General features: G+C 33.7%; 2 protein-coding genes and 1 long non-coding RNA gene across 3 annotated transcripts in view; 2 read left to right on the forward strand and 1 right to left on the reverse strand.

Annotated features, from left to right (window-relative positions):
• The first annotated feature begins 442 nt into the window (after window positions 1–442).
• Window positions 443–9,096, forward strand: LOC125871289 (uncharacterized). Its single transcript, XM_049551882.1, has 4 exons — window positions 443–833; window positions 1,094–1,730; window positions 6,024–6,154; window positions 8,384–9,096. The coding sequence occupies exons 1-4, from the start codon at window positions 699–701 to the stop codon at window positions 8,834–8,836; spliced, it is 1,356 nt and encodes a 451-aa protein (XP_049407839.1). The 5' UTR covers window positions 443–698; the 3' UTR covers window positions 8,837–9,096.
• A 3,435-nt stretch (window positions 9,097–12,531) lies between these two features.
• LOC125871277 (probable LRR receptor-like serine/threonine-protein kinase IRK) lies at window positions 12,532–16,131 on the reverse strand. The gene is made up of 2 exons (XM_049551870.1): window positions 14,322–16,131; window positions 12,532–14,147 (listed from the first exon to the last, which is right to left on the reverse strand). Exons 1-2 carry the CDS (start codon window positions 15,770–15,772, stop codon window positions 12,701–12,703), a joined length of 2,898 nt encoding a protein of 965 aa, XP_049407827.1. The 5' UTR covers window positions 15,773–16,131; the 3' UTR covers window positions 12,532–12,700.
• A 5,518-nt stretch (window positions 16,132–21,649) lies between these two features.
• Window positions 21,650–22,733, forward strand: part of LOC125871419 (uncharacterized) — a 3,888-nt gene continuing 2,804 nt past the window's right edge. Inside the window, exon 1 of the long non-coding RNA XR_007447010.1 lies at window positions 21,650–21,890. This is a non-coding gene — a long non-coding RNA (uncharacterized LOC125871419). The remainder of the gene's footprint in view (window positions 21,891–22,733) is intronic.

Here is a 22,733-nt window from a genome sequence, read left to right on the forward strand (position 1 = left end):
ACGGTGATCGACTTATTCGAATGTATGTGGACAAAAACTCATAGGAATGTGCATTGATTTCGTATTGTTTCTTCTTCAATTTTTCAGTGGTTTAGGACGCAAGAATGATGTTGCATTATTTTATTTTATTTTATGTGTTCTTTATTAATTCTATTTATTTTATATGAATATCTAAATCTAAATAATCTATTGTCTTGAATTTATAATTTTTATTAGTTTAAATAGCAACATATGACTTTGTTGGAAGTATATATTATGACTACTAGCCAAAAAAATTCTTGTGAAATCAATTATAAGTGTGTATATATATACATGCACACCTCTTTTATCTATATTATATTTAATAAAATTATTGATAGTATCATCATTTTTGTGCGGTCAAGTTCACTAGTTATAATAAATTTCAAATTGTTTGACTTTCTGCAGGAAGAAGATGTCTAGTTGATGGCACACGTACAAGTCAAAACGACGAAAAGGCCCTCGGAATTCATCAAATTTTCATTTCTTCTCCTTCCTCCTACAAACCCTAGATAGAATCTTATCACGCGATCGATTTCGATAGCTGTTCGATCTTATTCGACTGCTGATCCTTAAGCTTTCTGTTGGAACTTGCAATTTATTCAGCTTCTCAACAGTTTGCTGAAAAAATGAAATTTTTATAAGATTTGATCTGACGGAAGTTCAGATATAGCTGTGGAATGGGCAGAAGTAGAGTTTTGGCGATCATTTTCATATTGTTAATCGTTTCAGCAACTTCAAACGCGAAACTATTCAATTCCAGGAAGTTAGTTGATTTGGATCCAATACAAAGCACCAATTCATCTTCTGAACAAGTAAAAATTCCCCTCTTTGCATTTTCTTATGTATGTTTTTGTGATTTAAATGTGTAATAATTTGTTTTTTAGATGGAATTATTAGCTAACAGTGAATTGTTTAGGTATATGGTATAGTGAATTGGTGATGTAGATACATCTACTAATCTACATGTGTTGTCATTCATTTGTTTCAATGGAGTTAATAGTTAGAAATAAACTTTTTTGCTGTATATGTTAGTGAATAGGTGATATAGATACTAAGACTGATTTTTATCTAGATTTCTGTATCAAATACTCCAGTTGAGGGTGAAAAGGAAGTCAATGGAAGCACAGTCAATGATAACAAGTCTGTAATCGCAAAAGAGAAGCCTGGAAATCCTAAGGGAAACAATGATCCACCAAAAACCAGGCCAGAGGAACTAAATTCAACTATAGTCAATGATGGGAGATCACAAACTGAAAAACAGAAGCCTAAAGATCCTCAAGTAATCAATGAAGCACCTAAAGATTTGAAGGACCAGAATTCAACTGTAGTCAATGATGGAAGTTCTAAAGCTGAAAGTGAACAGCCTAAAGATCCTCAGGGAAGAAATGGTCCAACAAATATTGATTCAAAAGAGCCAAATACCACCGTAGTGAATGGTGGGAGCCCTAAAGCTGACAAAGAGAAGCCTAAAGATCCTCAGCCTCAGGGAGGCAATCACTTACCAAAATTGGATCCGGATGGGTCTAAAAATGATAAAAATGTGACTGTTGAAACCCCTCCACCTGTTGAGAAGAAGGAGAATGAAGAAAAGAAGAAAATAGATGAAACAATAAACTCGGAAGTGAACACCAATGAGAGCTGTCAGAAGGCTACAAAAATGTGCAGGATTGGACAAACACTGCTTGCATGCATTCAGACACCCCAGAATGGTAAACTTTTTCGCTCATGAGACACACATGTTTCATTGAATAAGAAATTTGACTGAACTTTTATGGTACTGGTAAACCAACTGATATGTACTGGATTACAACTGATTACTAATTGCATCTTGTTTTAACCTGAAGAGTTTGAAGCCTGATATTTCTCTACATAGAACTATAGGAAAAGCTAGACTGACATCGTACTGATCACTACTATCTAATATTTCAGTAGGGAAACATTTAAAGCTTGCACCTAATATTATCCTTTGGAGCTTGGCGGCGCTTGCTGTAGTTTATTCACAGAAAAAGGTTTCTCCTGATATGTTTAAGATTTTTTTATTTCCTTGTGAGAGATTTTATTTTTGAAAATAAAATATTAGTATTAGGCAATTGAATATAGCATTTTGTCTAGGATTATTTATTGAAAGAACCTAAAATCTAAACATTATGGCTTATGAGATCTTAAGATATAGCTCTAATACATTAAAGTTTGAATTAGAGCATCTTTCTTGCTGTCTTATAGGACCCTGCTCCCACATCCCAACTCATCACCTCAAAAAAGAATGGTAAGAGAAAGTGAGAACAAGGAGCAACATAAGTGTGGGCGGCACTTGATTTTTGTCAGTGTTTAGATGCCTTCCTGAAGAATAGTTCAAATTATCGTGTATATGTAACTGTTTAAGAGCTAATTGTCTAATGATAGTTGTTTGAATCAATCAAAGAATTCTCAATAACATTTGTTAAATATGCAAACGCATATGCTTTTATACTGACCTAATTATTTTATTAATTGGCAACTTTTATACTGACCTAACTGTGGAGCGGAATTTTGATCTGTAGTTTTGGCAGAGGAGCACTTGTCATTGGAGTGCTGCGTGAGATATGAATACACGAACTGATATACATATTATACTTGATAGGACTAGGGCAGGACAAAAGGATTATTTGCAAAAACTTTTTTTTTTTTGAAACTGGTAAGGTTGAATTCTTCAGCATTACGGGTATGGTGGCTACCTCCATAAAGGGATAATTATAGATTTCCTATCAAATCTATAATCTGAGATTATTTGCAAAAACTTCTCATACAACATGACTTTTTTCTGCATCGGTGCATAGGGGAGAGATTTGCTATCCTTACTAGAATTTAGCATGAACACTTCATTGTGTATTGAGCCTCCGGGGCTTTGGTCTAGTGGTAAGAGCTCAACGGGTGATGTGTGGATTAGCGCATTTCATTGTTCGAACCCTACCACAAACAAAAGTTTTGTATTTAAGTGGAGAATGTAGAGGGACGGGTTTATATCCACTAAGGCCTCACTTGTTTCATTAAGATTCAAACATCTAAATCTGAATGCACATCTGAATATTAAGATGTGCATTAAGCTTTAGATGTTTGAATCTGAATATGAAGATGTTGTATGGTATCTAAATACTAAATAATTAAGAATGTTTATCTTTTGAATGTCTGAATGTATAAGATTTGCCTTTATTTAAAAGTTAATAAATATAAATTTTATAAAATACTAAATTAATCTAATACTCTATCAATAACAACAAATTATAAATTATTTTGGTGGTGGTGGTTGTCGGTGTCGATTAGGGATGTTGTTAGTTAATGGTGGTGTTGTGGGTTGTAGATAGTGTCGATGGTGGCTGGCAGTAGTGGTTGATGGTGGTAGTTGGGGCTAGCGATTAATAGTTATGGTGGATGATAGTGCTAGCTAATGGTGATGGTGACTGATGACAGTGGTTGGCAATATATAGTGGTGACTAAGAGTGATATTTGTCAATAGTGATTGATGGTTGTTGTGATAATGGTGATTGGTGGTGATGATTGTAAATGGTGGCTAGTGGTTGTGGTCAAGTATGTGGCTAGTGGTTGTGGCCTAGTATGGTGGTTGTGGCTAAGTATGGTGGTTGTGGGGTGGCAACAACGGTAGTTTACAATGGCTGGTGATGTCGGTAGCAGTGAATGAACAAAATTGATGAACTGGGATCTTTGTAGAAATCTTTGAATAAGCATCCTAATGATATTAAAACTTTGTTACATATCTTAATTATTCAGATGTATTCAAACCCATTAAGTGGTTAAAACATTAAACAAAACTTAATGGTTAAGATCTTAATGATTAAAATTCAGACCTACAAATCAACGGACTTAATAACTGAAATTTGAATGATTATGATTTAAGACTTTAATATAGTGTAAACAAATTAGGTCCAAGTATCGAACCGTGCATCATTAGCCCTTTGGAGTTTCTCGGTTGCCAAAAAAACTTCATTGTGTACTGATATAATATTGCTATTGATGATAGGGGCTATTGTCGATAGTCTCAGGTTTGCATCTTACTCGTTTATGATGGAACTTAGATTATCTGTACCAAGTTGCATATAAAGGCGTGAAACCTCTTTATGATGAATTTGAAGACATGAGCTATCCTCGCCTAACACTTGCCTAATGCCCATTTATTTTCACTTAAACAGTGTTTTGAATCCATTAAGTGTTTTTTTCCTTCTTCAACCACTTATTTGCTATGAATAAATCTGGTTCATTCAGATTTTGTACGTAACTTTAGAATCATTAACATGTTTGCTTAAAGATTTCATCAAAGGTGACCTTTTATTACCACTACACAACCACCACGACTAGTGTCCACCGCACAACCACTATGGGCTGTTCTCATTGCCAACCACCACCCCCAGCCACCTCAATAACCACTACTAGCCACCACCATAAACTACTACCACCAACCATCACCTCAAGACCATCATGGCCACCAGCTAGCTTTTAGAGTGTATGGCATCAAACAATTTTTACAATGAAGGTGGGTTAACATTTTCTCTAATATTTTGTGAATACTATATTAATTAGTATCTTTTTTGTTTTAACTGTTTAGTTAGTATTTTATTTTGAATTTTATATTAATTCATTTTTTTAAAAAAAAAGATAAATTATACTTATTAAGATAATGAGAAGTCAAAGAATCTTAGTCATCTAGTTGCAAAATTTATAAACACATCTTGATAAGCAGATCTATATTAGGATTCAAACATCTTAATCTAAGAAAAAACAAATGGGAATTACAAGTGTTTGATTCATGAGCTGTATTCCTTTTTTCAACCTTCTATCCCCAATTCCTTAATAAATTGCATGCATTGAATATATTATTGGTTTTATTAAGTAGGATCGTTAATAAAGTATCATCCTTTGAAGGAAGTAATCAATTGATAACATCACAATCTCTTCAAATAGGAAGGTATATGGGCTCTTTTTGCAGTTGGTCTTCTTCTATTGTGGGTATAACTTAATTCTATCCGTATTTTACAGGAATTGTTCCATGCACTTCTGTTTTTTGGGTTTCTTCTGAATTGATTGATTCCTTACGGTTGATCTTCTTGTCTTTTTCTTTTGTGCTGGTTTATGATCATGCCCAAGTGCACAAGCAAATTAGGAAGTCTTTAATATTTTAAAAGAAAGGAAAGAAATGGATGTAGAACTGGAAAACTAAAAATTAAAGAGAGTGAGACCTGAGAGGAACAGAAGAAAGACCAACTTAATTACAAAACCAAGAAAACAAAACTAATGGAGAACCGAGAAACCAAAATTAGAAGAGAGGCAAAGCAGAACTGAAGAAGTCAAAAACTTTTACATTTCAGAAAACATAATTAAAATTAGAAATAAAAGGAGGAGAAAAATCAAGGATGGAAATGAATGTCCTTACATAAATGTTCCCTTCAATTCATTGCGAGATCGGGGAACTCCTGCACGACGGAACTACCATGGAACTTCCCAATTAAAACCTACATAAATGTATTTGCGAGGACAACTTACGTGATGATCCTATTGATCAGGGTGTTGATAAGCATAGAGAATAATGGATATAGATGTTCTAAAATAAAAAGAAGGTCCAACATTACCAGTTTCCAAAAAAAAAAAAAAGGCCTTTACTTTTATCAGGATTTGCATCAGTTCAATCACAATTTTATTTCCTCTAATTGCTATTATACTGGGAAAATGAGCCTGAAAACATAGAAGTATAGTGAGCAGAAAGAGTGAGCAACAAGTATCTCATCTAGAACTTGAAGTTTCTCATCCCTTGTTCCATTAGACTGTGATCAGTGTATTTTTCTTTCCTATCATGCCAATATAACAGAGGCACAGACTCTCTCTCTCTCTTGGTGTGTAATTCACCTTTCTGCTCGCTTTCATTGACCTTGCAAATAAGCTTTATATTAGTCTTGTCATGGTAAGTGAAATATGTCATTGATATCTGTGATAGGTTTGCTTTTTATGATATACAGGATCTACTGAATTGTTACTTGTGGTGCAAAATGAAGGGGAAAAAGGAGTCAAAGTAAATATCAATATCCAACCTCCTCTGGATGGTTCTCCACAACCTCCTATTGAAATACCCAAACATCAAGTGGAAAAGGTATATATACAATCTCTTGCTATTGACTTGCCCCCTCCCTTCCCCAGCTGAGGGTCTATAGGAAACAACCTCTCTACCTCCAAGGTAGGGGTAAGGTCTGCGTACACACTACTCTCACCAGACCCCCACTTTGTGGGATTACACTAGGTATGTTGTATCTTGAGGTGATACTGTAAAGAGAAGAATTAACTTGGGCATATTGCACGCATTTGAACTTCTACTGCTACATTGACCCCAACTGATTACTGCTACCCGTGAATGGATGTAATATGTTTTGTTTGTCTGTTTGAGAATGAATGCATTGTCTGGCAAATGGAATGCAGAATTGGAAGGGAAATATCTTGCCACCTATATTTTAGCTGTTGGCCTATTTTTGTCTTTTTGGCTTAAAAACAAGTGCTTAAAGCACTTCTATACTTCACCAAATACTACAGAAGTGCTTAAAAGCTATTTTGGCTTAAAAGCACATAAAATAAGCCCAATCCAAACAGGCTCTAATTGTCTTAGTTCCAATTGTTTCTTATCTATGTTTTTTAAGCAGCTCAAATGTATTATATAGGAATTCCTGTGAGGAGTTTTTACTTACAGTTAGTTTATTTCTTTATCCAGCCTTACTGTTGGGGTTATATTTTAGTTTATTTCTTTATCCAGCCTTACTGTTGGTGTTATATTCCACAAGGGATGTTGGGTAGAATTCTCAATTGTTCTTCTCAGGGCTCTCCCAGTGAGGTCCCTTATCACAACTGAACAGCACTAGAAGGATCAGTCTTTTCTTAGGATTTGCATTACAGACCCACATATACATATTCCTTTCGCTTCCAATCATGGAGATATTATGAAACTTCTATTTATTTATTTATTTATTTTTATTTTTTATTTTTTTTTGGGGGGNGGGGGGGGGGGGGAGTTTGAGGAACGGTTCAAATGTAGGAATGAGATTTTAAGAGGTACTTTTATCATTTATAGTAGCTCTGTGCATCGTTGCTAAAATCAACTGTATCTAGATATTAGATGGTTTTTAAAGTGAACATATATGTTGCTGGAGTTACATGGCTGTAAAGTTGGGCTGAAAGGCCTGCATGAATGGGAGTGAGCCCCACCAAAAAATTCGTTTACAAAAGGATGGCGACTAGCAAAGGATAGTTTAGATTAGGGTTTCTTGTCTTCTAGGTATTAATGGGATTTGACATCTTAACAATCTGACTGGGATACTCAAATTTCTTGTGTATGTGATGTAACTAGCAAATTGGAGGTTTGAATTGCTCAAATCATGGATTAGTGGGGAATAAAGGTAGTAAAGTTTAGGAACAACTCCAGTTTGATAAGGAGTTTACCAATTACTCTTAGTGTCTCATAGACGTCACAATTCAGGTGGAGTACATCACATATTCCCCACCCTTCACCAATGAAAATCTCACGGACTTTCTCATTATAAATACTTTTATCACTATCATGAAGGCATCCCTGACTGTTTGATAGTATAACGAGATGGAGCAGTTTTTTGATTCAATGATGTCATTCTTATTAGATCTGTATAAAAAATAAAGAATGAACCATTAATAAATATTAGGGGATATAAGATTAAAGTACATCATTCATTTGGCTTCTGTTTTTTCCAGTTCTTTTGGCTGCTGGTGCTACTTTTAAGGGGGTCTTGGCAAATTCCCTAGCTTCTCAGAGAGGAATTTGTTTTATAATAGCACTTTCATAAAAGCATAATTTCATAAGGCGTCTGAGGTGTTCCCTATCTAGCCATAAAAAAGAGCCTGTACGATGCACTTGCTTGAGAGTTTATTTTAAATACTACTGTATAAGCACATCTGGTGCTAACAGAAATAAAATTAAGGAGGTCTAAAATCTGAATTTACAGACACTAGGTTTAACTTGGTCTATTCCAGTGCTTAAAAGAATGGTCTTACATCTGGTTATCAGAAAAAAGAAACAAAAAACGGGTGTTACATCTCAGTGCTTACAAGATTGGGTGGAAATGAACTTCTAAAATCTCAGAAGTTTTCACTTTGGTAAGATTCTCACTCAAATTCGCTACCTTTGGCACTTGGCATTGTTTACCAAGTGCTTTCTGATAGTTGCCTTTTATCCAACCACAACTGCGGACCTCCCAAAGTATACTTCGCTCGCAATTTCGCAATTTTGTACAAGCCTGGTTAATTTTCCAAGTTATGCCATATGCTGGACGTTTGTTCTAATATTACAAATCTGCTATGGTAGATCGATATTTCATCAATCTTGGGCAAAGGTGCTGAAATAGTGCTGAATGCTGGAGATGCTAGTTGCAGGCTTCAATTAGACAGGCATGTTTCTGTGGAGAACATTCTGCAGCAGGTGTCTCTTTATTCTAAGCGTATGACCCCCATCTATGGTGCATATTTCCTTTTCCTTGTAGCCCTACTTTTTGGCGGGACATGGGCTTGCTGCAAGCTAAGGAAGAAGAGACATCAAGATGGTGTTGCGTATCAGGAATTAGAGATGGGAATGCCGGAATCTGCCTCAGCTGCAAATGTTGTTGCAGCAGATGGTTGGGATCAGGATTGGGATGACGATTGGGATGAGGAGAATGCAGTGAAGTCACCAGGTGGACATACCTATGGGAACATCTCTGCTAATGGCCTCACGTCTAGGTCTTCTAAAAAGGACGGATGGGAAAATGACTGGGATGATTAGTAATAGAACATCCAAGAGAAAAAAAGAAGTGTTCTGTGTTACAAGAGGTACATACAGCACGGAAGAGCTGAACGTGTGAAAACTTTTTTTGTAATTTAAATCTATAGTTTTTTTGTCTTCACAAACTTGAATATTCTTTCTCTTTAGCACATTCTTTTGACAGTAGTTATTGGGTTACCTACTACAATATGTTGTTACATATGTATTTTCCTTGTTGGAACGATTTTTTAAGTGAAATGAAATATTACACATTATACCTACTTGCTCTAGTGAAAGTCTTTTTCTTTCTTGAGAATCTCTAGTGTGTGATTATAATCGTGCCATGTTCAAATGGATAGAAGCCCTTGTGAAAAATGTGGTTCAATTTTGTTGCTTTAATTCTTAAGGAAGTTCACACTGCTAGCTTTTCTTTGATTAATCCTGGAAAGCCTAAGATTTAGTGGGAAAGAATCTTTTATTTACCACAAATGGTGGAGGAATAAATTCAAAATTAAAATGCAACGCCCTTCGCTTGTAATTTAAAGAATGAATAGTGAAAAGAAAATAAGAGGTTGTCAATCAGTCTACCAAACAGAGCCCATTCATTGCCTTGGGACGGTTAGGCTAAAATGTCCCCCATTATCTGGATTGACTTGTTTTAGGTGTTTTTAAGTCAAAATAACTTTTAAACACTTTTCAAGTGTTTGAATAAAATTTAAGCCTACTTATAAGCACTTGTTTTAAGCTAAAATAATAAAAATAAGCCAAAAAACATAAGTTAGAAATCCTAACTTGTGACTTTCGGCTAATAAGCCAAAAGCAATAAGTCAATCAAAACTAGCTTTGAATATGATTTTTTTCTTTTTCAGATTGACTTGAACCATAGTTAACTATTGATTGATACACCAAACTTTTCAACAGATGAGGGAACACATAACTACTTTATACACATGTACTACATATATACTGGTCTTCTTTGTACCATTCAATTTTATCATTATGTTGGGAAAGCTAAAATTGAAGTCTTATAGTACAATCTTCTTCTCCCTAGAAAATGAAGTAAGAAATATTGCACTCTTCTAAGCTTTTTTTACTTTTGTATTGTTTACATATGCCCAAGTCATCACTTTATGCCCATGAAATGAATAAACAGATTGAAGGTTATATAAGCTTTGTCCCCACTCATGAAAGATCTTTAATAAAGCAAAGATATATAGCACTAGTAGATTAGTGAAAGTTTAACATGGAGTCTCCATCATTGTGTCCTCATAAAGGAAAACCCCTAAAGAGAAAAGAATTGAAAGAAAGAAAAAAAAAAATCATGTTGCTCTCTCTATACACTGTCCAAGATACCTTTCTTTTCTATCATGTAATAGTGTTTCACTCTTTAAAGACATTCAAATTTTATTTTTTGGAACACTAGGAAATTACACATCTGTTTTTCATAATTGAGTCTCTTGATCATGGTAGGTATATTATTTAAATATTTCCCAAGCATGCAACAAGTGTATTTCTTGTATCATAATCTATCCAAGGAGTAATTATGAGTAGAACAATCATGGTAGGCTCTGCCATAATGGTTTATGATGGCCTTTAGAACTATTTCTTGTTTAGGCATAATGGTTATTAACTAAGACCAAATATGGCTAAGTGTTTCAATAATCATTTGAACTTGCACAAATAATGTTGTTTGTTGGACAAGCAACATCAATTGTGCTTAAACCACTAAATACTCCCATCGTTTCTATTGACTTGTCAAATATTTCCTAATTTGAATTTCCTTTTCCTTGTCATTTTTGACAAATCAAGGAAGGACATTTTTTTTCTTCCTATTATACCCTCAATTTATTAACATTAAGTTAATGTCTTTGAAAAATGTACTAGTAAGTAAATATGCTTAAGACTATCAAATAATAGGGATAAAATGGTAAACTCCATATATTAATAATTATTTTCTTAATAGATGTGTCAAATTAAAACTTGACAAGTAAAAAGAGACAGATAGAGTTTTAAATGGAATGAATGAATCTCAATGGTCTATGGTGATTTGAAATTTAAACTTACAAGGTTATTCATCTTTATTGTTGGCATTTAAAATTCACTTTTACATTAAAAATACAAAGCTCTTTATTGTTTAAACAAACTTGGCATGATAGCAACCCATTTTCATGCACATGGGACAAGTGCAGTTAAGGTCCCCCCACCCCCACCCCACCTAGTCTTCAATTCATTCTAGTAAGAATTGATATCGAAACATTCATTATTTCACCAACCTCTCCTACTTTAACATAAGTGTGCTAGTGAATGGATTCTTTCTCATTATTCAAGAAAGACATTTTTGTTTGCAAATATAAAAAATAATGGTCACATTCTGATAAGTAAAATTGAACACGCACGCATCTTACGTGACATAATATGCATAGGATGTGAATTTAAATTTTCACGTAGGACGCATGTGTTTACTTGTTCAACTTTATACAAATTTAAGTGGTTGTTGTATACTCAAAGTTAGGGAGCATAGATGTTAGCTAACGTCAAGTTAAAAGGGTACGTTAATGTATCATGACTCTTTTTTCTCAGCATAATACATAAACATGACCCTTAACTTGGCTTCAGCAAACAACTATGACCAGAGGCGTATCCAGGATTTCAGTAAGATGGGCGCCCGATTACGAAAAAATGCTTCTTAAGTATAAATTTGATCAGTTTGACTTTTCGGTTCTTGATATGAATCATTAAATTTTAAAAATTATAGGTCCAAAATATATAATACTACTAGTTCTAAATTTTAATATACACATTTAATTTAATTATATAAAAAAATTTACAGTGCTAAATTTTTTAGGAATTTTCAACGTAACACACTTGAAAATTTTGAAAGATTTAAGGAAAAAACAAAAGAAAAATTAGTTGAAACGCCAAAAGTGTAACTGATAACCACTTGGAGAGGTGTTACTCAAAAATAGAAGATAGATATAAGATTTAAATTTTTATCCTCACTTCGAGAGGTGCACCCGATCATCATCATATTATAAAATGATACTTTGAACGTGGGTTCACACATCTATATTTAAATATTTTTTAAAAATATAACACTACTATATATGATCTAGAGAGGGGAGCATGGGTTCACGTGAACCCACAGCACCCCCTCTAAATACGCCCCTGACTATGACCTTTAACTTTGGATGTGCGTAAGTAGACACTTAAACTTGTATAAAATTGAATAAATAAGCACATTTATCCTATGTAGCATCTTTCATGACGTCCTACATGTATTATGTCACATAGGACACGTGTGTCTACTTGTTCAATTTTATACAAGTTTAAGTATTATTTGTGTACACCTAAAGTTAGAGGACATAGATGTGAGCGGAAGCCAAATTAAAAAAACATATTTCTGTATTATGACTCTTTTTTTTATGTTAGGTTACTGCTCATTAGCATTATCTAAAATGGCTGGATGTGTTAACAAAATGATATCCAAAGTGTTAAAGGAAATGAAATGCCACTGAAAGGTGGCCTACTTTGATGTTTTCATTTCATTAGGAATCCATGTGGGTCTTCTTCTTCTATAAGAATACAAAGGATGTATTTTTTTCAGCTTTGTATGGACAACATCAAACAAGCACAAGACAACAAGTTGGATAGCTGAATACTATATAAAGACAATGCCAGTCTATCCAAATCTAACAAGGGTCCCAAACTGGAGCTGGTGAAGAGGAATCCAGTTATTTAAATAACATATAAAGATTTAACATGTATGGATATGACAAAATAACAAGAGGATAGTGACCTTCTCCAAATGTAACAAACAAAACTGAATTCCTGTTCACCACATGACTCATTCTCTATAATCTGGTTTTCCACAAACACCTTACAACATTACTCTATTTCCTCTGGACTTTCTGACGGACATCGAATTAGCTCCAAAATTTTGATAACCTCTTCCATGTCTGGTCGATTGGATGGAACTTGAGATGCACATATTAAACCAAGTTTCACAACTGGAATTGCCTCTTCGACAGGGAAGTTACCTTGGAGCCGTCCGTCAATGCATTCTTCTATCCTGCCTTCTTCTAGTGCTCCCCGCACCATGTCGCATAATACAATCACGTCATCTTCCATGTACTCCACGGGTCTTTTCCCTGTCACCACCTCAAGAATCAAGATGCCAAATCCATAGACATCACATTTCTCAGTTATCTTCACCGTCTGGCATGCAAATTCAGGAGCCATGTATCCAAGTGCACTCTGAATCTTGCTGCTCAATATGTAACGATCCAAGACTGGTAATAAACGAGCCAAACCAAAATCTCCAACTTTTGTGCTGGCAGAACCATCATCTATGAGGACGTTGGTTGACTTCATATTGTAATGAATTATGTTCAGCTGGTGCAGATAGGCTAAGCCTTTTGCAGTATCAAGAATAATGTTGAACCTTTGCTGCCAAGAGAGACTCCTTTTGGAACTTTCCTCATGGAGTAATTTGTACAAGCTGCCTCCAGATACATATTCATTAATCAAGAGCTGGAGAGAAGGTGTCCAATAATAACCTTCAAGTGCCACAAGGTTCTCGTGCCTGATGCTTCCGAGACTTTTCATTTCCCTCTCAAAATCTTCTTGGGACTTGATCAAACTTGTAATGTTGAGCTTCTTAATGGCAACAGAACGTCCATCTCCGAGTTCTGTCTTGTATACAGATCCAAAACCACCACGTCCAAGTTCATTATCCTTGTTGAGCAGCGCTTGAGTTCCAACAACAAAATCTGCATCACCAGAAAACATAACAAGCTTGCCTAGATTGGCTTCTGTACCATGTGAATGGCTAAAGTCATCGCCACCAGATAAGGTGAAAGTTGCAGCAGAGAGTGCCATAGAAGAGCGCACATGCAAATTGAGAATAGAAACGACCACTACTCCAAGTGCTATGAAAACTGCTGCTCCAATGGCAATGAGAGATGATATACTGAGCATGATTCTCTTATGACCAAGCGAAGTAACAGAAGCATGATTCGGGTCAGATGAATTGGGGTTTAGTACAAGAGGCTTTGGATGGACAGCAGGGCAGGAGTGGTTGAGAACAGAACCACATAGGGATGGATTACCAACAACAGATGATGGAGAAATGGTGTTGAAAAAGCCACCTACTGGAAGTTCACCTATGAGATGGTTGTGGGAGACATTAAATGTGGCAAGGTGCGAAAGATTGGTTAGTTCTTTAGGTAAGCTTCCAGAAAATTGGTTAAAGGAGAAATCTACCACTTCAAGAACGGTCAACTTAGCAATCTCTGGAGGGATAGGGCCAGTGAGGTTGTTGTGTGACAAGTCCCTACACAATCGAAAATGCAGAACAAATGACTCTTAGAATCACACAGACATAACAAATGCAAACATCATGATGCACATAACTGCAATTTAAACGAAGATAACATGATCGAAAAGCTAAATACAAAAGTTTTCAACACATTGAATAAAAATGAGATGGAAGTGGCAGGAAACTTACAATGAACTTAGAGCAGAGCAATTCGCTATATCTGCAGGAATTGTACCACTCAAATGATTTTCTCTCAGCTTCAGTTCCAGCAATGAAACAGCACTCCCAATTTCACTGGGAATACTTCCGTTTAGTTGATTGTGACTTAAATCAAGAATTCGAGTTGCGTTTAGTTTACCTACAGCTTCTGGAATAGTACCAGACAAAAAGTTCCTGGAAATATTCAAGACCTGCAAGCTACTGATATTCCAAATGGCAGCTGGTATTTCACCAGATAATGCATTGGAAGACAAATCCAAAACTTGAAGGCTTCGATAAGAAGCATCCATGGATATGGACGGATAATCTATATGCCCAGTAAACCTATTCCCCGAAAGAGAAATACTCTCTACACCCAATTCAAAGGTCCAAGAAGGAAGGTTACCAGTCAAGAAGTTGTTGCCTATGTCCAAGATTACAAGGTCATTGCATTTCATCAAGGACCGAGGCAAGCTTCCAACGAAGTAATTGTTTGACAAATTGAGTTCCTTTAGCAATGAAACATCTCCCATAGAGGTTGGAATTCTACCAGAAAGATTATTCGCAGAAAGATCCAAAACCTTGAGGCTTTTCATCTCTGCTATCCAATCTGGAATCTCCCCATTAAGCAAATTTGATCTTAACTCCATATTGGTACAAAAACCCAATCTTCTCATAGACTCAGGAAGTCCCCCACTCAACAAATTGTCACTGAGATCAATTGACTTGAGCTGCACACAGTTTCCAATATTTTCAGGCAGCCAACCAGTAAACTTGTTTTTATGTAAATTAATTGACCTCAAAGAATATAAACCTTCAATTGCTTTAGGAATCTCACCCTCCATTAAATTATCAGAAACATCAAGAGATTGAAGAGAGCTTAAGGACCATAAAGCTGAAGGCAACGGACCCGAAAGACGGTTAGATGAAAAGTTAACCCTTTGGAGCGTTGAACAAGATGTTAAAGATTGAGGGATTTCACCAGTAAGATTGTTGTTTGCAAAAGAAACAGATTGTAAAGAGCTACATTGTTGAAAAAATTCATCAGGGATTGAACCTGACAAAGTGTTGTGACTCAAATCAATAACCCTCAAGCTAGGTATTTGGGATAAAATGGGATTGATATTGCCAGTAAAGTTATTGTTAGACAAAGACAAAACCTTTAAGAATTGTAACCTCAAGAGACTTCTCCCAATATGTCCAGAAAGAGAGAAATTATCAAGTAAAATCTCAGAAACTCTATTGGATTGAGGATAACAATTTATACCAACCCAATTACAAGGAGTAGGATCATCTTCTGTCCAAGATGCAAGTTTAGATTTAGGGTCAGTGAATCCAGCTTTGAAAACAATTAAACCCATAACATCATCATTGAATGCTGGGTCTAAAGAGTGTACCAGAAATGGAGCTAAAGTTAAAACAGTTATTATATGCCACAACATTTTGTCTCCAACAAATATGAAATATATGGTGAAGAGATGTAAATTGCATATATAAGAAAACAAAACATAAAGGTTAAAGAATAGATTGAGTGAATAAAAGAAACATTGTCAGTGGTTGAAGATAGAGTAGAAGAAGAAAGGTATTCTGCAAGAATGTGTGTGTGATGGAGAGGAAGAAAAAGGGTGTTTAAGCAGACAAGTTGGAATCAAGAGGACAGTTTTAGAAGAAGAGAGTGATGAAAGAGTTTGTCAGTGAGTAGTGAGAGAGAAAAGTTCATCAAGGCTGGTTCTTTGTTGAGGAGGTGGATTCAAATGATTTTGTATAAGTCAAAATTAGACAAGTTTTGGAGTGAAGAGAGAGTGTAACGCCGAAAAAGCAGCAATTCTCTCTGCGCACTGCCTCTTTAATATGGACTATGGACACTACCCCGCCCACTACTTCCCCGCTTTCATTTCCTGTTTATAGATATTTATTAAAAAAATAATTATTGATATAGTGAGTAAATCATTTTATCCTTATTAATTATGAAATTAATGAATTAAAAACGTAAAGGCTTTTAGGAAGTTTTACATTTTTCAAAGTAATTAATTGAGGATATAATAGATAAAAAAAATGTATCATTTCTTGATTTGTCAAAATGGACAAGTAATTAAGGACAACTAAAAAAGGAAAAATGGACAAGTAATTAGGGATAGAGGGAGTATTGAATTTGTAAGAAAATGTACACCTATTAAAAAAATATTTAATAATATAAATTATATTCTATTTTTGGTAGTTGTTATTTGTGAAATAATAAATATAATTTTGTCATTAGTATTATTGATGTCATAGAAAATATAAAAGTTCATTAAAAAAAGGCTAATTATGGGGGAAAAAAAATTAAGCATCCATCTTAAACTTCAAACAATTCAATTATTTTGAACAATAAAAAAAACCCAAAAATTCACTTATACTTGCTGTGAGGTTGGAAAATAATATAAATAAATTCATATTAATTAGAAAAAATTTCAAAAATAGCAAACGTAATAGATATAATAAGGCTTTATTGCTATAATTTCGATAATTGCGCTTCATATTTATGATTGCTATGGAGGCTGAATTTTGTATATTTCTGTCCGTTTGTACATTTCACTTGTGAATATACAAATAGGGTAAATATATACAAATTCTGTATTTATACATTGATGAATTTTTCAGAATTTCATTTGTATATTTCGCTTGCCAATATACAAACAAGGTAAATTATTATGAATTTTTCATAAATCATATACAAATAGCTAAGGTAAGCATATACAAAATTTTGGATTTATATAATCAATAATAGAATTATAAAAATTGTATATTTATACAAATCAAACGAATTATACAAATCAGGCGAATTAAACAAATCAGGCGATAGCAAAAATTGAGAAAACTGAAGCCGCAAATTACATTTTTTTAAACTGTAGCAATAGTATCTAGTATAGTCTATATATTTGCTATTCTCCATAGTTTTTCCTATTTATTATTATTTCATTTTTATTCATTCATTATTTCATAAATAGTTTTATTTTTATTTTTCACTTTTAACATATCAAAAAATATAATTATTTATCTGTTAACATGGATTTAAGATTAAAAAATAAAAAATAAAAAAATATTGGAAAAGTCTTCTACATAAATTAACATTAGTGATTTTTTTGATTTCTCATCCAGTTTCCAGGTATTCGCATTAGAGTCCAACTAATTGAGTTCGCGCGGCACAGAGCCCCATCCGGGGAAAGCGCTCCCTATCAAAAAACTTTTCATATCAAGGATTCGAATCCAAAACTTCTAATTAAGTGAAAAGTAACGTCATTCATTGCAGCACATCCTTTGACGTTCATATTAATGAAATTATGAAAGGGTTGTTAGATCTTGAGTTTAGATATTGATTTTTTTTATAAACTTTTGTATAAAAATATTTCTAGGAGTATTAAAAATAAGGTCAAGTTAAAACTAAAATCTCCTAACTTTCATCTTATGGCTATTAATAACCACCATACATAAAACAACATTCAATTCAATTTTTAGTTGCACATTGAAAACAAAATATAATTTATTGATATTGTCTTTTAAACTAAAATCCAACCTTCTACAATGCAAACGTAATGATAATGAAAGACACTTTCAACTAATTCTAGTCAAACATTTTTTTTTCCGATGTTCTTATTCTTTAAAATAGTTCATCACATCTCCAAAACACACGTATTCAAGCAAAAAAAGAAAGAGAGAAGAAAAAGAGAATTATTTAACTGGCTAAAACAATGTGAAAAAAAGGAAATCACCAATTTTATTTTAGTTTCAAAAAGTCAAATTTAATTTTAAGCTATTTATAGATTAAGCAAAGAAAAAACATTACAAAAAATTACTCCCTCCGTTCCTGTTTATATGTCACCATTTTTTATTTCACATGTATTAAGAAATTAAGTAAGTTTACTATTTTATCCTTATTTAATTTTTTTGAAGTCAACTTTTCAATCAATGAATATGAATTAATTTATTTTGATTAATTAATTTGACCAATGAACATGAATTATCCAATTAGTTTTCTATGTTGGTCAAATGTATATTTTCAAAACTAATAACTCACAAGGGTAAAATTAAAAAAAAATTATAATTTATGCATTGATGTTATGAAATGACAAGTATTATAGACTAACTATTTATAGTAAGAATGACATATAAAAAGGAACTGAGAGAGTACATTCATATCAAGTGGTCAAAGATGATGGTGCCTGTATTTTTGTCCTCAAATATCACCCATCATCTTTTAGGATCGTTTGGTAAACTATATTAGCAAAAATAATGTATGCACTAGCTTTGTGTATTAGTAGTCTCTTGTTTGATAAACTTTTTTATGCTATTTATAACTAGTGCTGATAAAATGAGCCCATATTTTATTAACCCCTTTAATGTCCATATTTTAATGGGTTGGGTGAGTGACTTTTTAGATGGGTAAATAATGGGTTTATACTCATATTTAACCCATAGAAATATGGGTATTCATGATTTCATGGGTAAAATATGGATTAAGCTTTCAACTTTTATTCACTCAAAATTCATTATATCATCAAAAGTGTTGTAACTTTTTTTTTTTTTTTTTATGTTCTAATTATTCTTCACTATAATTGAAAAGGTAAAGTCTTTGACCCTCCAAGAAAATATAGATTATATTACATGTACATTTCTTTTGTTAATTATTATTATATTTATTTGTTTAATTTTATATTTGATAACAAATAATAGTGTAAAGTAAGCCAATCATGTATTAGTATTGGTATTGCCTAAAGTGCCTTAAGCACGTTTTGGTACTCACCCCTTGCTTCTACACTTGTGTAGATTCCGAGCCTGGACTCATGTGATCTCCTTCTTATTCTCCTTCTCCTTCTTCTTCTTCTTCTTCTTCTTCTTCTTCTTCTGAGTTCGAGACTTGTCAAGGATATGGAGAGGTAGTTGTTTGTCACTTCTACGACCCTCTTTTTCCTTTTCTTTGTACTTTGTTATATTTGAGTAACAAGGCCTGAGAATTGTAATTATTTCAATTTTGCACTTTATGTATCTAGTAGATTTTGGAGTTTTAATAGAAACAATAAGTTTTTATGTTTTATTCTTGTTATTGCTTTATATTTCTGCATTTCTTTTGTTTTTGTTGAGTTGAGCCTGACTTGTCTTGGTGTGATTAGACAAGTGTCATGACGTCCATTTTTGGATCGTGACACTCTGTATTATTGATTTCTTTCCTAGCTGCTTTCTATTGTTTTTCCCGATATCTATTCTTTTCTTGCTTCACGTTTGTATACTTTTTTGATTGTCTATGCTAATATCTACTTTCTTTCCTTATTGCAGTCTTCATCTTTCAGCTGCACTCATTTGCATTTTGTATTTTCATTCCAATTTGTCTTTATTCAACACATTATTGTTACCAATACATCATAAGTGATTACCAAGTTCATTCTGACCGAAAAAATGAATGTGCAGGACGTGCTTATTTTGACACCTATGAAGTGTTTGAAAAAATGCCCTCTAGAGATATATTTTCAACAACTTCTATAAATGGGTTCAAAATTCATTCAACACATTATTTCAAGGCTTCTTTTCACTTGCTTTCTCTTTCAAATCAAATTTTGGCTTGAGATAATATAGAGAAAATGGTCTAAAACCCCTTCAATCCATACTCAAAATCCAACTACACACTTATTTATTACGAAAGTCCTATTATCCCCTTACATTATTTTAAAGTAGAATTATTTGCTCCATGAATGATGAGGTGGCAAAGAAAGTGTAGTTCATTCTCTCAAAGAGAGTGAGAGATAAAAATAATAATTAAAACTTTAATTTTAAAAGTATTTCTTAAATTTTATATTATTATTTTTTTATTCTTTCAAAAATCTTTATGTTTCTTTAAAAAAATATTTTTATCATCTTTCTTCTTCTCTTCACCAAAGCTACGTCGGCTTGCAGCTCTGCTCCACCACCTGATCGCCGCCCGCACCAACCTTTCATCAATAAGTTAACTTTCATTCTCAAATCACAAATTTCTCACAGTAAATTCACTTCTCATCAGTGTGACAAATTGACAATAACTCAAAATCGAAAGTCATCGGCGGCTGTGCTCCACTACCAGGTCGCCGCCCTCACCGAGCTCTAATCATTAAGTTCACTTTCATTCTCAAATCACAAATTTCTCACAGTAAATTCACTTCTCATCAGTGTGAAAAATTGACAAGAACTCAAAATCGAAATCGAAAGTCAAGAGGATCGAACTTTAGAGTCATTAATGGAGAAAAACACATTAAGTAAAAGATCCATCAATAGAGAAGAATTCATCAATGAAATCATTAGGTAACAAACCCATTAATGAAAAAGACCCAATAATTGAAATGAGTTGCTCAACATTGTTAAATTCTAGCTTCAATAGAAAGCATCAAAATTTTGCTAGTGTTCATAACTCCGGTGAAGCTCGAAGAAGATGGTGGCAGTCATAGAATGTATCCCCAAATCTGGAAAATCAATTGTCAAGATCAAAGAATTTGAACAAACTCATTTTTTTGGGAGGGTGGGGTGGGGGGTGGGGGGTGGTCGAGAATAGGGATGAAAAAATAAAAATTTGAAGTTGAAAAATATTTTTTAAAAACAAACTTAATTTTTTTTCTTTTTGAAGGAGGTGGGGGGCTGATGGGGCGAGGGTAGGGGGTAAAAAAATAAAAAATTGAAATTAAAAATATCATTTAAAAATAACTTTTAATATTTTTTTGGGAGGGGGTGGTGGTAGGGGGTGGGGGTAGGCGTGAGGGTGGGGTAAAAAAAATTGAATTTAACAACAAGCTTTAAATTTTATTTTATTTTGGGGGGTGGTTGGGAGGTTGGTTTGAGGGTAGGAATAAAATAAATTGATTTTTTAAACAAAAAAATAATTGTAATTTGAAGTTAGAAGAGAGTTTTGGAAAATGTATTTCTTAAGTTTTGAAGGGAAGTCATTTTCTTTAAATTTGAGGAAAATGAGTTGATTTGGAAAACATTTTCCAAAACATTTAACCCAACCAAACATGAGAAAATTAGAAAACATTTTTTCCTTCATACCAAACACACCCTATATTACTTTATAACTTTTCAGTTGTTTGTTCTTGATCCTCTGGACATACTTGCTATCTCGTGATGATATTCTCATACTTTTGTCTTAGCATAATTGAGAGCTCTATCCAACTATTTCTCTTTTGGTTAGTGTTTAGCATTTTATTCGACTTTTAAAACATAAGTTAGTGTGTATGTTTGACTATGGGTCATGTTATTTCTCTTGAATGTATTCCTCCTCCTATTTTAAATTGAATCCCTACACATTTGAATGAAAAACAGAGTTCATCATAGCCACAAATAAATGTGTTGGCCTAGGGGTGAACAATAAAAGATTTCCTTATAAAGATTACAACATTCTTGTGTTCTGGGTCCATCTTAAATTACAATAATTACAACTTTTACTGTGAATAAATTTTGGACACTCCTTACTTGCAGTGTTTTGAGGTACATCATGACTTTTTATACAAATGGAAATTACAGGGCTGCTCTGTTTGGTCCGCAAATCATGCAAGTTGGTGCAAGGTTAGTTAAATCCAAAGACATATCATTCACCTCTATGATGTACTTGATCTTAGCTATATTGTCCTCCAAAAGTTTGTTTCCTTCACTAAGCGATTTAGTATTTTTTTTGTAAGTATTGAATTTGGTCAATATTTTGACAAGATGACCTCCGTTAGTTATTTCATCGATTTCGTTGAGTCTGAAATGTCATATTAAATTGGGTCCCATAGTTTGTTTGCGTCGATGAAATTCTGAACGATTTTTGAGCCACCATCGTGGGATTTCTCACTTTTAGTGAACTACTGATGTAGTGTTGCTGGTGCAACACTGTTCCCTTCTTCGCATTCACAGAGAGTAAACTTCGTGGTCTCCACGTTCACGAGTCTCTTACTGCATTCAAAGGGTTAGCTCCCTAGGCCTTTACATTCGTGTTCTTCTCGTCGCGTTTGCAAATGGTTAATTCCTTGATAGTTATAAGAATTTATACTCGTTTTAGCATGCATTTGTTCATGTTTGGTTGGGTTAAATGTTTTGGAAAATGTTTTCCAAATCAACTCATTTTTCTCAAATTTAAGGAAAATAATTTTCCTTCAAAACTTAAGGAAAACATTTTCCAAAACTCTCTTCCAACTTCAAACTACAATTATTTTTTTGTTGAAAAAATCAATTTATTTTGTTCNCCCCCCCCCCCCCCCCACCCCAAAAAAAAAATTTTAAGATTATTTTTAAATTCAATTATTTTACCCACCCTCACCCCTACCTCTAACCCCACCCCCTCCCAAAAAAATATTAAAAATTATTTTTAAAAGATATTTCTAATTTCAATTTTTTTATTTTTTACGCCCACCCACTACCCTCCCCCCC

This window comes from Solanum stenotomum, chromosome 7 (assembly GCF_019186545.1).
Source record: "Solanum stenotomum isolate F172 chromosome 7, ASM1918654v1, whole genome shotgun sequence".
Lineage (NCBI taxonomy): Eukaryota > Viridiplantae > Streptophyta > Magnoliopsida > Solanales > Solanaceae > Solanum > Solanum stenotomum.

Coding starts and splice junctions, on each gene's coding strand:
- LOC125871289 (XM_049551882.1), top strand. CDS start 699: ATGGGCAGAAGTAGAGTTTTGGCGATCATTTTCATATTGTTAATCGTT. Junction 834..1,093: donor CCAATTCATCTTCTGAACAA/GTAAAAATTCCC, acceptor ATTTTTATCTAG/ATTTCTGTATCAAATACTCC. Junction 1,731..6,023: donor CATTCAGACACCCCAGAATG/GTAAACTTTTTC, acceptor TATGATATACAG/GATCTACTGAATTGTTACTT.
- LOC125871277 (XM_049551870.1), bottom strand. CDS start 15,772: ATGTTGTGGCATATAATAACTGTTTTAACTTTAGCTCCATTTCTGGTA. Junction 14,148..14,321: donor TGCTCTGCTCTAAGTTCATT/GTAAGTTTCCTG, acceptor TCGATTGTGTAG/GGACTTGTCACACAACAACC.